At 39.2% G+C, this 14,024-nt stretch overlaps 1 protein-coding gene across 2 annotated transcripts in view; it reads right to left on the bottom strand.

Annotated features, from left to right (window-relative positions):
• Positions 1-11,258, bottom strand: part of UBE2V2 (ubiquitin conjugating enzyme E2 V2) — a 59,462-nt gene extending 48,204 nt beyond the window's left edge. The window contains exon 1 of one of the 2 annotated variants that reach the window (XM_045049643.1): positions 11,144-11,258. In XM_045049643.1, the coding sequence (XP_044905578.1) occupies positions 11,144-11,159 (16 nt within the window). In that variant the 5' untranslated portion in view covers positions 11,160-11,258. Of the gene's footprint in view, positions 1-10,755; positions 10,778-11,143 lie in introns of those variants that run through there. The other variant, XM_019822632.3, reaches the window with a different exon arrangement.
• Positions 11,259-14,024: the final 2,766 nt, after the last annotated feature.

The following is a 14,024-nucleotide window of genomic DNA, read 5'->3' as shown; positions in this document are numbered from 1 at the left end:
CCTATCTACTGAAACTTGGCAGGCCAGAAAGGAGTGGCAGGAAATTTTCAATGTACTAAGTAGGAAAAATATGCAGCCAAGAATCTTTTATCCAGCAAGCCTGTCATTCAGAATAGACAGAGAGATAAAGGTTTTCCCAAACAAAACTGAAGGAGTTCACCACCACTAAACCAGCCCTACAAGAGATCCTAAGGAGGACTCTGTGAGTGGAATGTTGCAAAGACCACAAAGGACCAGGGACCTCACTACAGGGATGAAAGCTACAGATAGCACAACGACTCCAAATCCCTATCTTTCAATAATAACACTGAATGTAAACGGACTAAATGCTCCAATCAAAAGACATAGGGTATCAGAATGGATAAAAAAAACAAGACCCATCTATTTGCTGTCTACAAGAGACCCATTTTAGACCTGAAGACACCTTCAGATTGCAAGTGAGGGGATGGAGATCTATCATGCTACTGGAAGTCAAAAGAAAACTGGAGTAGCCATACTTGTATCAGACAAACTAGATTTTTTTTTTAATTTTTTTTAACGTTTTTATTTATTTTTGAGACAGAGAGAGACAGAGCATGAATGGGGGAGGGGCAGAGAGAGAAGGAGACACAGAATCAGAAGCAGGCTCCAGGCTCTGAGCCATCAGTCCAGAGCCCGACACGGGGCTCAAACTCACGGACTGTGAGATCGTGACCTGAGCCGAAGTCGTATGCTTAACCGACTGAGCCACCCAGGCGCCCCCAGACAAACTAGATTTTAAACTAAATGCCATAACAAGAGATGAAGAAGGGCATTAGATAATAATTATGGGGTCTATCTATCAAGAAGAGCTAACAATTTTAAATGTCTATGCAATGAATTCGGAAGCACCCAAATATATAAAACAACTACTCACAAACGTAAGCAATCTTATTGGTAAGAATGTGGTAATTGCAGGAGACTTTAATACTCCACTTACAACAATGGACAGACCATCTAGACAGAAAATTCAAAAAAGAAACAATGGCCCTGAAGGATACACTGGACCAAATAGACTTGACAGATATATTCAGAACTTTTCATCTTAAAGCAGAGTACACATTCTTCTCGAGTGCATGTGGACCATTCTCCAAGATAGATCACATACTGGGTCACAAAACAGCCCTCAATAAATATACAAGAAATGAGATCATACCATGCACACTCTCAGATCACAATGCTATGAAACTTGAAATCAACCACAGGAAAAAGTTTGGAAAACCTCCAAATGCATGGAGGTTAAAGAACATCCTACTAAAGAATGAATGGGTCAACCAGGCAATTGAAAAAATTAAAAAATATATGGAAACAAATGAATATGAAAACATGACAGTCCAAACCCTTTGGGATGCAGCAAAGGCAGTCCTAAGGGGAAAATGCATTGCAATCCAGGCCTATCTTAAGAAACAAGAAATATCCCAAATACAAAATCTAACAGTACACCTAACAAGAAGCAGAACAACAAAGGAACCCCAAGACCGGAGGTAGACGAGAAATATAAAGATCAGAGCAGTAATAAACAATATAGAATCAAAAAAAAACAGAACAGATTGATGAAACTTAGAGCTGGTTTTTTGAAAAAAAAAAAAAAAAATGATAAGCCCCTAGCCAGACTTCTCAAAAACAAAAAAGAGAGGACCAGGGTACCTGGGTGGTTCAGTCGGTTAAGCATCTTAGCCATGACTCTGGCTCAGGTCATGATCTCGCGGTTCATGGGTTTAAGCCCCACATTGGGCTCTGTGCTGACAGCTCGGAGCCTGGAGCCTGTTTGGCATTCTGTGTCTCCTTCTCTCCCTGCCCCTCCCCTGCCTGCACTCCATCTCTCTCTCAAAAATAAACATTAAAAGAGAGAGAGAGAGAGAGAGAGAGAGAACCCAAATAGATAAAATCACAAATGAAAATGGTCTTATTACAACCAATCCCTCAGAGATACAAACAATTATCAGAGACTACTATGAAAAACTGCATGCCAAACAGGGCAACTTGGAAGAAATGGACAAATTCTTAAGACACTACCGAAACTCAAACAGGAAGAAATAGAAAATTTGAACAGACCCATAACTAGTAAAGAAATTTAATCAGTAATCAAAAATCTCCCAACAAATAAGACTCCTGGGCCAGATGGCTTTCCAGGGGAATTCTACCAGATGTTTAAAGCAGAATTAATACCTATCCTTCTCAAGCCGTTCCAAAAAACAGAAACAGAAGGAAAACTTCCAGCATCATTCTATGAAGCCAGCATTACCTTGATTCCCAAACCAGACAGAGACCCCACAAAAAAGGGGAATTACAGGCCAACATCCCAATATATATAATTCAACAGCATATAAAATGAATTATTCACCATGATCAAGTGGGATTCATTCCTGGGCTGCAGGGCTGGTTCAATATTCGCAAATCAATCAATGTGATACATCACATTAATAAAAGAAAGGATAAGAACCACATGACCCTGTCAATAGATGCAGAAAAAGCATTTGAAAAATACAGCATCCTTTCTTAATAAAAACCCTCAAGAAAGCTGGAATAGAAGGAACACACCTAAAAATCAAAAAAGCCATATACAGAAAGCCCAGAGCTGACGTCGTCTTCAATGGGAAAAAACTGAGAGCTTTCCCCCTGAGATCAGGAATACAACAGCGATGTCCACTCTCACCGCTACTGTTTAACATAGTGTCAGAAGTCCTAGCATCAGCAATCAGACAACAAAAGGAAATCAAAGGCATCAAAATTGGCAAAGATGAAGTCAAGCTTTCATTTTTCACAGAAGACATGATACTCTACGTGGAAAACCCAAACAACTCCATCAGAAGGCTGCTAAAACTGATACATGAATTCAGCAAAGTTGCAGCATACAAAGTCAATGTACAGAAATCAGTTGCATTCTTATACACTAATAATGAAGCAACAGAAAGAAAAATCAACAAAGTGATCCCATTTACAATTGCACCAAGAACCATAAAATACCAAGGAATAAACCTAACCAAAGATGTAAAAGATCTATATGCTGAAAACTACAGAAAATGTATGAAGGAAATTGAAGAAGACACAAAGAAATGGAAAAACATTTTATATTCATGGATTGGAAGAATAAATATCATTAAAATGTCAATACTACCCAAAGCAATCTACACATTCAATGCAATCCCAATCAAAATTGCACCAGCATTCTACTCAGAGCTAGAACAAACAATCCTAAAATTTGCATGGAACCACAAAAGACCCCAAATTAATTATTGGGGTACTACTGAAAAAGAAAAAGTACTATTGGAAAAGAAAACCAAAGAGGGAGGCATCACAATCCCAGAGTTTAGCCTCTACTACGAAGCTACAATCATCAAGACAGTATGGTACTGCCACAAAAACTGACACATAGGCCAATGGACTAGAATAGAGAACCCAGAATTGGATACACAAATGTATGGCCAACTAATCTTTGACAAAGCAGGAAAGGGTAGCCAATGGAAAAAAGACAGTCTCTTTAACAAATGGTACTGGGAGAACTGGCCATCAACCTGCAGAAGAATGAATTTAGACCATTTTCTTACACCATTCACAAAAATAAACTCAAAATGGATGAAAGACCTAAATGTGAGACAGGAAACCATCAAAACCCTAGAGGAGAAAACAGGCAACAACCTCTTTGACCTCAGTTGCAGCAATTTCTTGCTCAACACATCTCCAAAGGTAAGGGAATTAAAAGCAAAAATCAACTATTGGGACCTCATCAAGATAAAAAGCTTCTACACTGCAAAGGAAACAATCACCAAAACTAAAAGGCAACCAACGGAATGAGAGAAGATATTTGCAAATGACATATCAGATAAAGGGTTACTATCCAAAATCTATAAAGAACTTACCAAACTCTACACCCAAAAAACAAATAATCCAGTGAAGAAATGGGCAGAAGACATGAATAGACACTTTTCTAAAAAAGACATGCAGACGGCCAACAGACACATGAAAAGATGCTCAACGTCACTCATCATGAGGGAAATACAAATCAAAACCACACTGAGATACAACCTCACACCAGTCAGGCTGGCTAAAATGAACTAATCAGGAAACAACAGATGCTGGCAAGGATGTGGAGAAACAGGAACCCTCTTGCACTGTTGGTGGGAATGCAAACTGGTGCAGCCACTCTGGAAAACAGTGTGGTGGTTCCTCAAAAAATTAAAACTAGATCTACCCTATGACCTAGCAATAGCACTGCTAGGAATTTACCCAAGAGATACAGGATGCATAGGGGCACTTGTACCCCAATGTTTATAGCAGCACTTTCAACAATAGCCAAATTAGGAAGGAGCCTTAAAGCTCATCAACTGAACAACAGATAAAGAAGACGTGGTTTATATATACAATTGAATACTACTTGGCAACGAGAAAAATGAAATCATGCCATTTGCAGCAACGTGGATGGAACTAGAAGGTATTATCCTAACTGAAATAAGTCCAGTCAGAGAAAGACAGAGACCATGTTTTCACTCCTATGTGGATCTTGAGAAACTTAAGAGAAGACCATGGGAGAAGGGGGGAAAAAAATAAAAGAATCATTAAGGGAATCATTAATCAATAAAAGAATCATTAAGAATCATTTGCCTGCAACACCAAATTTGTGCTCACAAAAAAATCTGTGTAAACGTATAATGAGATTTAGGTATTAATATCAATTTTCTTGAGGCGCCTTGGTGGCTCAGTTGGTTAAGCATATGACTTTGGCCCAGGTCATGATCTTAAAGGTTCAAGAGTTGAAGGCCTGCATTGCCTCTCTGCTGTCAGCACACAGTCTACTTCAGAATCTCTGTCCTCTCTCTCTGTCCCTCCCCCACTCCTCTCATGCTCACACTCTCTCAAAAATAAACATTTAAAAAACACACATATCAGTGTTCTTAAATTTTTTGTTATTCTTTCAACACAATCATTTACATCTTAAAACATGTAGCGTTAAATACTTACAATGTCATTAGACCCTATCAACTGTCTTCTCTTCACCCTAATGGTATTTATTTATGAAATCACCTTGTTAGGTTCCCACAAAATGAAAGCAAACAACGTTTATACAGTGCAATACAGAACCAGTTATCAAAGAACCTGAAATCAAGAAACTACCTCTGGACTCAACATCTAGCTAAGTAATCTTGAGAAAGTCATTTCCTATCTAAATTTCCATAGCTCATCTATAAAGTGAAGCCTAGATGATCCATAATGTGCTTTCCATTACAATTATTATTTCAACATATGTAAAGACCTACACAGGCTTCCTCTCCTGTGATCCGAAACTTTGCTGAGTTCTAACTTAAACTGAATATAACATTTGCTTTTATACAAATCAGCTACGACTTTGTAAAGAAGAATAAATCACTCCCAAACCCAGTCCTACAACTGTAGGACTGTCTTACCATATTATCTCAAAGATTTATTTATAAAAACATCTTGGGGCGCCTGGGTGGCTCAGTCGGTTAAACGTCCGACTTTGGCTCCGGTTATGATCTCGCTGTTCATGAGTTAGAGCTCCGCAATGGGCTCTGTGCTGACCGCTCGGAGCCTGGAGCCTGCTTCGGATTCTGTGTCTCCCTCTCTCTCTGCCCCTCCCCCACTCATGCTCTGTCTCTGTCTCTCTCTCTCTCTCTCTCTCTCTCTCTCTCTCTCTAATATAAAACATAGAAACTATTTATATAAAACATTCATTCCTTTTAAAAAAGTCAAATACACTTGAAATAAACTTTTGAACACTGAACTTTATTCCATTTATTCTAGTCTACAAGCCTCACATATCCACTTTGAAGTTTTGTGTCAAACAGCTCCCCAAGTAATCGGTCAAGTGGATGTTTCCACTAAGGATCTTTCCTTTTCATAGTTTCCATTTGTATGGCTTTCAGTCAGCATGGTTTAAATACTACCAGTCCCCCAACATCACGGATGAAGCTTCAGTTAGCACAGTCCCCTAACCATGAGTAATCACATTAAGTACAAATTCTGTTGCAAGCTCCCCAGTCCACAAATCACTATGTAAATAATAGGTGAGCATCCTAACCAGTGGCCAATCGCTTCACATCTGTCAAAGTCAGTTGGTGATGGGTCCCTGCACATTTGTGAGTCACATACAGACAGCAAAGCTCACAGTAGTGTGCCAGTAGTAAACCCATGTGACATTCTATAAAAATAGCCAGAAAAAGAAATTAGCCAACAAAGATCAAAGTGCAGCAAAGAAAAAACTGGTAACACTGATGTGAAATGTGAATCAAACGTAAATGCAGTTATAGAAAAAAACACGCAACTGGAAGTGTTGGGAAGACTCTAGATGAGCAAACACCCAAACTGTGTGAATGGGGGCTTATGGATGTAAATGAGGAAGGCAGTTACAAGAAAAGGATGGCAATGTTCCACAGAAAGTGAAAAACTTCACAATAAAGGAAATCTGAGATTATTTCCAACATCGAAAGCACAAAGGATAAAATACTGGAAGTGATTCAAACTGAGGAGTATGACAATTATCAAAGCACAGAAAAGATGCTTGCTCCACATCGTAAGTGTACGATGAGAAGAAAAAGTCAAGCATTGTTCAAACTACTCTTGACAAATTTTTTACAAATAAAACATTCCAATTCTTAACGTCTCGTTTTTAAATTACAGTACTGAACAAATATTAGTTTTACTATTTTTTTTCATTTTCCTAAATACTTATAACCACAAAGAGTTTTTCATATCTAAGCAAACATTTTCAAAGGTCACGGACTAACAGTTTTTCTTAGTAAGATTGCTTTGAACAGTCTCAGTCTGCATGGTCATTTTTACCATCCTGCAGTATTGTGCAAAGGGATGAATGCACGTACAGCAAAGCCGGTACGATTTAATCATATTGTCAAAAACAAACATGTATCAAGAGGATCCAGGTTGCTAACAGACACAGAAAAATCTATCAAGCCAGTTATTAAAGTCTCAAGAGGGAAAATGTACTAGACTACTACAATTTGGCTCTTATATTGTCCAGGTCCCAGGTTCTATGTTATGATTTACACACCATGCACACCTCTTCTGATGCTACTCCCAAGTTCTGCCTGCATATCATCATCTTGAAGATAGGGAAAACAAAATCATGTGGTCCAACCTTTCACAGAAGGGATGGGGAAAGCAAGGTTTAAGAGATTCAGTGGCATGCCTAGCATGCCACACTAATCTGTCAGAGGCAGCAGTGGAATTAAAGCACTGCTAATCCAGTTCTTGTTCCAGTATACACAATGCTGCCCACTTCTGAAGAAGGTAGTAAGTTTTACTTATCGTTTCGTTTTTCAACCTTATGGCTTACACAGACCTACTATCAAAGACAAAAATATTCCGTTCTTTTCTGAGTCTCTCGTTATTTAATTTTACAATCATCTGCATTCAGAGATTAGAACCCCACTAGTGTAACTCAAGCGATGAAAAATTTTATTTTTTTTTATTTTTTATTTATCTTTTTAATATAATTTATTGTCAAGTTAGCTAACATACAGTGTGCTCTTGGTTTCGGGGACAGATTCCCAAGATTCATCACTTACACAACACCCAGTGCTCAACCCATTTCCCCCTCTCCTACGCCCCCATCAACCCTCAGTTTGTTCTCTGTATTTAAGAGTCTCTTATGGGTTTGTCTCCCTCTCTGTTTGAAACTATTTTTCCCCTTCCCTTCTCCCATTGGTCTTAAGTTTCTCAAGTTCCACATATGAGCGAAAACATATATCTTTCTGTGACTTATTTCACTTAACATAATACCCTCCAGTTCCATCCACGTTGTTGCAAATGGCAGGATTTCATTCTTTCTCGTTACCAAGTGGTATTCCATTGTATATATAAACCACAACTTCTTTAAGTGATAAGAAATTTTAAATTTTCATTTAACAATGTATCCTGGATGGGATCCTGAGACAGAAAATGAACATCAGGTACTCCCATGTACAATCTTCTCTGTACTATCTTCACAACTTTACTGCAAAATTAAAATTATCCTAAAATTTTAAATTTATTTTTTAAGAAAGTGTGGCACGCGCTTTTTCATCTAACAGTAACTCTTTTATTAGTAGTGGGATCTAATTAAATTTCTGAATCAAAGGTACTAAATGTACTAATAAATTTCTATCGCTTAAAGTAGTGGTTCTTAAGCCATGTCCAATGAAATCCTCTTGACCTCCAAAGGTGACTCTGCCTCTTGGAAACGGGGGGAGCTAGCCAGTGGGTCTCCACCACAGCCCAACTTCCATCCACAAGAAACATCTAAGTGTGAAACAAAAATTCTGCTAGAAAGAGAAGTGTGAAAGCCACTCTCAAGCCTAAAAGGGAGTAAGATTCATGATTGAGGAATATTTCAAACTGCACAGTTCCTCATAACAGAAAGAACACAAGACTGAGAACAAAATAAAAACAAAAACGCAAATTTTAACTTTGAATCCATCACTAACCAACTGTATAAAATCTTGTAATATTTTAGCCATCATTTTTCTCGTCTGCAAAATAAGAAGACCAAGGGCACCTGGGTGGATCAGTCAGTTGAGCGTCCAACTCTTGATTTTGGCTCAGGTTATGATCCCAGGGTCCCAGGATTGAGCCCCCATCGGGCTCTGCACAGAGCATGGAGCCTGCTTAAGATTCTCTCTCTCTTCCAGGGCACCTGGGTGGTTCAGTCGGTTAAGCGTCCAACTTCAGCTCAGGCCATGATCTCATGTCAGCTGTGCTGACAGCTCAGAGCCTGGAGCCTCCTTAGGATTCTGTATCTCCCTCTCTCTCTGTCCCTCTCCCACTCATGCTGTCTCTATCTCTCATAAATAAATAAACTTTAAAAAAAATATGTTTTAATAAAACTTAAAAAGAAAGAATCTCTCTCTTCTCCTCTGTGCCCTCCCCTCTTAAATAAAAGAGGATCAAATGGTATGGCAAAGTATGTTTCGGCTTAAAAATCTCAGGCTAGCTGGAATTTTTTCTCCCCAATTTTTCTTCTAGTAAGAGGAAGGATAAAAGTATATGACTTAGATAATGTACATTAAAATATAATGCCTTAATAAGGATCAAAAATATTTGTCAGCTATCTCTTCTTTTTAGCCTAGCAAATAACTATTTTTATCAAGATTATTTTGTCTTAAATAAAAACCATGTATATTATTCTTTAATGATTTTTTTTCAAAGTTTATTTTTTTCTTATAATCTCTATGCCCAAAATTGGGCTCGAACCCACAACCCCTAGATCAAGAATCCCATGCTCCTCAGAATGAGCCAGCCAAGCACCCCAAAACATGTACATTATTATATGACCTAGCTCATCTCATTTTAAATTTTAAGCTATATTTATTTCACAAATATACAGTACTATTTCCCCACAAAGAATACAAAAGTATAGCTAACAGAAAGTATAATTTAAAAAGTCCAAAGCTGCTTCTGCACTCGTCTTCCTCTCAGTTCAACAATACTGTGAATTATGTAAGGCATACAAAATGAATAAACAGAATACTGAAATTGACCAAGACAAGTTTTTAGCAATAGTTTCAAAATAAATTTCATTGAAAAAACCTCAAATGCCTAAAATACATCCTTATTAGTTATGCTAAGGTATCATATTTCATAAATCTGAAAACAGGATGAAAATATAACAATTGTGATGATGAAATATAAACTAGAAAATACAGGCTTCCAATGTATAAGGAAATGTGCCAACAATCAGCAACATCTTTATAACTTATATTCGACTTCTGTAAAAGATAACTGAAAGTGGATAACGAAAAGTATCTGCCACCAGTAACAACTAATATTTGTTCTTTTCAAAATATTTCCACACTCTCATATGTATAATGTTGGGGGGGGGGGGGGGGGGACATGTTTAAATAAACAATGCAATCCACAAAATGAAAACTATCAAATTAAAATGTACCATTTTATTACTAAATTTTCAAGAACCCATAGTACCAAGCACAACAAGAGGGATATGGCCCCATTTGCAAGCACGCTGGATTTCCGACAGCAAGTACAATAAAGTTCTAACACTAAAATCTCATTTTTAAAATAATCCTTGCTTTTACTAGTTCGCTAATACCTCAAGTATGCCGAAATACTCCCCAACGCTAAAACTGGTAAAGATCCTATCACCTATGACACCTGTACACATTAAAGATTAGACTTAAAAGACATAACTTTCCATTAAAATGTATATTGAATGTATCCCAAGATATAACCTTACAAATTCCAATAACATATACTGCAACCTTCCACTTTTTAGCACATATACATTTAAAATTTTGTTTTATTATGCAATGATGGCATGAAATATTAAATCACACTGTTCTACAGCCTGGTTTCAATTGTAATTAGGAGAAATGAAAAATCAGACGTTAAGTAGTAAAACTTAACATTTTCATTTTAACATATTGTAAAATGGTCAAGTTTCGAAAATCTCAGTATTAATATTTAACTTCAAAGTCTGTGCTCGTTGGACACCAAACACTGTACTCAGTACGAAGAGAGGAGTTGAACAGTCTAAGAAACAAACCACTTCTTAAATTGGCGTTTTCTTGCTCTATGGTTTCATTTTTCTTGCACTACACTTTTGCCCTTAAATGAATAAAAATAACACGTATTCAGCCAAGTAAGAATGATCATCATTTCTCCCTTATTACAAACAGCAACAGTCCTCTTCTTAGTCCTCTCCTCCTCCACCCATATAAAGGCAAGTCCAACAGAACGGGACCCCCCTCGATCCAGGACGCCCCTTACCCGAAACCCTTCCGTGCCCGAGGTTGACACTGCCCACCTTGGGCCTCCTCTCCTCCCTCCCACACTGCCCTCAGCTCAGCGATCTGACCCGCACCCGCTAGCCCCTGCGTGTGCGCCCGCGCCGGAGCCACCCCGCCCCCAGCTCGCGGGCGCGCGGCCGACGCGCAAGCACGACCCGCCACCCCCGACGGCCGCCCCGGGCCCTCGGCGCCGGCGCCCGACCCGCCCGGACCCTCCCAGCTCCCGGGCTTCGCTCCACGGGTAGCACGGTGTCCGAGAAGGCGCACTCTGGATTCTCCCACACGATCAGTGCCCGGCCGCCAGCAGCAGGCGGAGGGGCAGAGCCGGGTTGGAGTGGGAAAGCAGGCAGCCCAGCCCGGGAACCGACCTGTGGAGACCGCCATCTTCTCCTGCAGCCCGACGCAGCCGCCTGCACGCACAGCGACGTAACGCGCCACTTCCGGGAGCGCGCCGCCCCGCCCCCCGTCCCGCGGCTTCCCGTCCTACGTCACCATAGGCTCCGCCCCCGTCGGCAAACGCTCTAGCCGCCTAGCCCCAAGGGCGTACAGGGCCTTGCTGTGGTCTGGATGTCTTCCTAAGATTATACGTGGATTCAAAGCAAAATACTTAAAGTTCATTAGGAGACAGAGTTGTGGCGGTCACCATAATGTAGAGCAAAAAGACAACGGGAAATATTTTTTTTTAAGGCATGTTCTGTGAAGGGAGGGGGAAAAAAAATTTTTTTTTTAAATAATTTATTAAAAGTCGTGTGCAGCGAGGCTTCAGTCCCAAATACGGCAGGCATGTGTCCTAATAGTTCGTAGGTGATGTGCTGTAAGGAAGACCGCGCAGGTTTGCAAAACCTTAATATGTTAGCCAATATATATAGAGAGAGAGAGAACATAAACAATGTTTTATATTGACTAAATATTGAAACTATTTATTTTGATATTGAATTAAGTGAAGTATACTATTAAAAGTCATAACTAGGGGCGCCTGGATGGCTCAGTTGGTTAAGCCTCCAACTTCGGCTCAGGACATGGTCTCACGTTTTGTGAGTTCAAACCCCACTCCCCCTACCCCTGTCTCTCAAAAATAAGTGTAAAAAAAAAAAATTAAGTCATAACTAAATAGGGCATTGGCAATTCTCTGTTTAAAAATGATTCAGAGGGGTTGGACAAAAAAAATCAAAAGAACCCCTTGGAATTAAATGAATTTATATCATTCATACTTTTGAGATAATGCATGGTAGTGAAACATTAAAATATTTATCTAAGTCTGAAAAGTTATTTCAAAAGCGTATAAAATAAAATTTGTAAGTAGTTAGCACCATGTGTTTCAAAAAACAAAGATTTTGCATCCTTAGTTTTCAGTATAGCGGCACAGTAGAACTATGTTGCCATCTAGTATTGTGTACCTATCATGGCTCTAAATACCTGCCTCACAAATATAGGTAGTAATATTTCATACTATCATCCCCATTTTATAGGAAATGAAAATAAACCCCAAAGAACTTAAATGACTTTCCTAAGAATGTGAATCTACCAGTAGTTACAAGAAAGCTGGAATTCTGATGAAGTCTGATTGCCAAGTCAATGTTCTTTTCATTCCTGGTTGCCCTTAAAATGCTGGGCCTAAGAGTAAATGCTGATTCTGCTATAGTAGTGGGTGTCTGAAGTTTTTACTTTTAGTGGTCCTTAGTTCTTTCCATCCCACATACTTGTTTACCCCATCTATTACATGTTCTGAAACTTTGGGAAGAGAAAGACCCTATTCTTAGTTTTTGAACTTGGAGTGCCAGCTGCTCTTTCTTCCTCGTCAGTCCCAGTTCTGTCCTCTAATATGAAGTGATGCTAGGCAGCATTAAGTTAGTGTTAGTTTCACTCTCTGTGGTAGGCAAACCTCCAGGATGGCTCCCAATGATCCCCTCCTGGTGTTCATGCCCTTGTTTTTTATAATCCCCTTGCCTTTTGTGGGTTTACTAACTGGCTTTCAAAGAATAAGATAAGACGGAAGTGCTGGGATATCACTTTGGAGATTATGTTTTAGAAAGACTAGATTCCAACTGCAGCACTCATTCTTGCTTCCCCCAAAGGTAGCCAGCTCCCACACAGAGGACCACCCTACAGAGAAGCCCAGGTACCAAGGAACTGATATCAGCTTCTGGCAAACAGCCTTGGAGGAAGTAAGGCCCACAGTTCAACAGCCGTGAAAAACTGAATTCTGTCGACAAACATGGGGGTGAACTTGAAAGCAGACTTTGCCCTGGTCAAGTCTTTAGATGATACGGTAGTCCTGGCCAGCACCTTCATTGCCTCTCTGCTAAGGCATGCCCAGATTCCTGACCCACAGAAAATAAGATAACAAATATTTGCTGTTTTAAGCCACCACGTTTTGGGACAATTTGTTATGCGGCAATAGGAAACTAATAACATTCACCCTACTTATTCTGTTAACTATTCTTACAAACATTGTTTGAATAACCGTTACCATACATTTTTCACAAATGTCCACTTACATTTGGATGTTGATGAACTTCTGCTGACATGTATTTACCATCTTATTAGGCCAGAGATGGATAATGGCAAGATTAAATAGTCCTCCTCACAACAGAATCAAAATTAACAGCTAGCAAAACATTGACCAAATTCAATTCTACTTGACCAATTATAAATATTTACTCAGGAAATGTTTAACTCTTAAAATATGTAAATATTGCTTCACATTTTGTAAACAAGACTTGCAAAGCCAATAGCAGTCCTGCCGTCTCTATTGTTAATTGAAGAATAAATTACAATACATGGGAGGAAGTCAGATATTGTGTAACTTGAAAACAAAAATGCTCAATTTTTGCCTATTCGCAATAGTGTATAAAGCAACAAGCCTCAATGACAACCAGGAAAAAGAAGGGGAAAAAATTACCTCAAATTTCTTAGGAACCAAAATGGAAGAAAATAGAAAAGAAAAATAAATGAAAGAAGAATAAAATCAAATTTTTAAAAATGGACTCATCGAATAGAACATTGATCAATATGGAAATGAAATTGAAGGAAGAAGCAAATCAAAAGGTAGTCTGGAGTGTTAGAAACAGTCAAAGAACAGCTGTGCAAGCAAAGTCTGGCACTTGTGGGGTACCAGCATGAGGCAGGAAGCAGCATGAAGGGCTCAAGGGCAGAGGAGAGGCAGGAAAGGCCAAGGAAAGCAACGGGTGCAGTTTTCCCCATCACCTACCCACCACAGCTCACTCAGCCCCGCAATGTGCAATGGAG

This window comes from Felis catus, chromosome F2 (genome assembly GCF_018350175.1).
Source record: "Felis catus isolate Fca126 chromosome F2, F.catus_Fca126_mat1.0, whole genome shotgun sequence".
Classification (NCBI taxonomy): Eukaryota; Metazoa; Chordata; class Mammalia; order Carnivora; family Felidae; genus Felis; species Felis catus.
The sequence above is the reverse complement of the archived record's forward strand: the minus strand, read 5'-3'. Positions and strand labels throughout refer to the sequence as shown.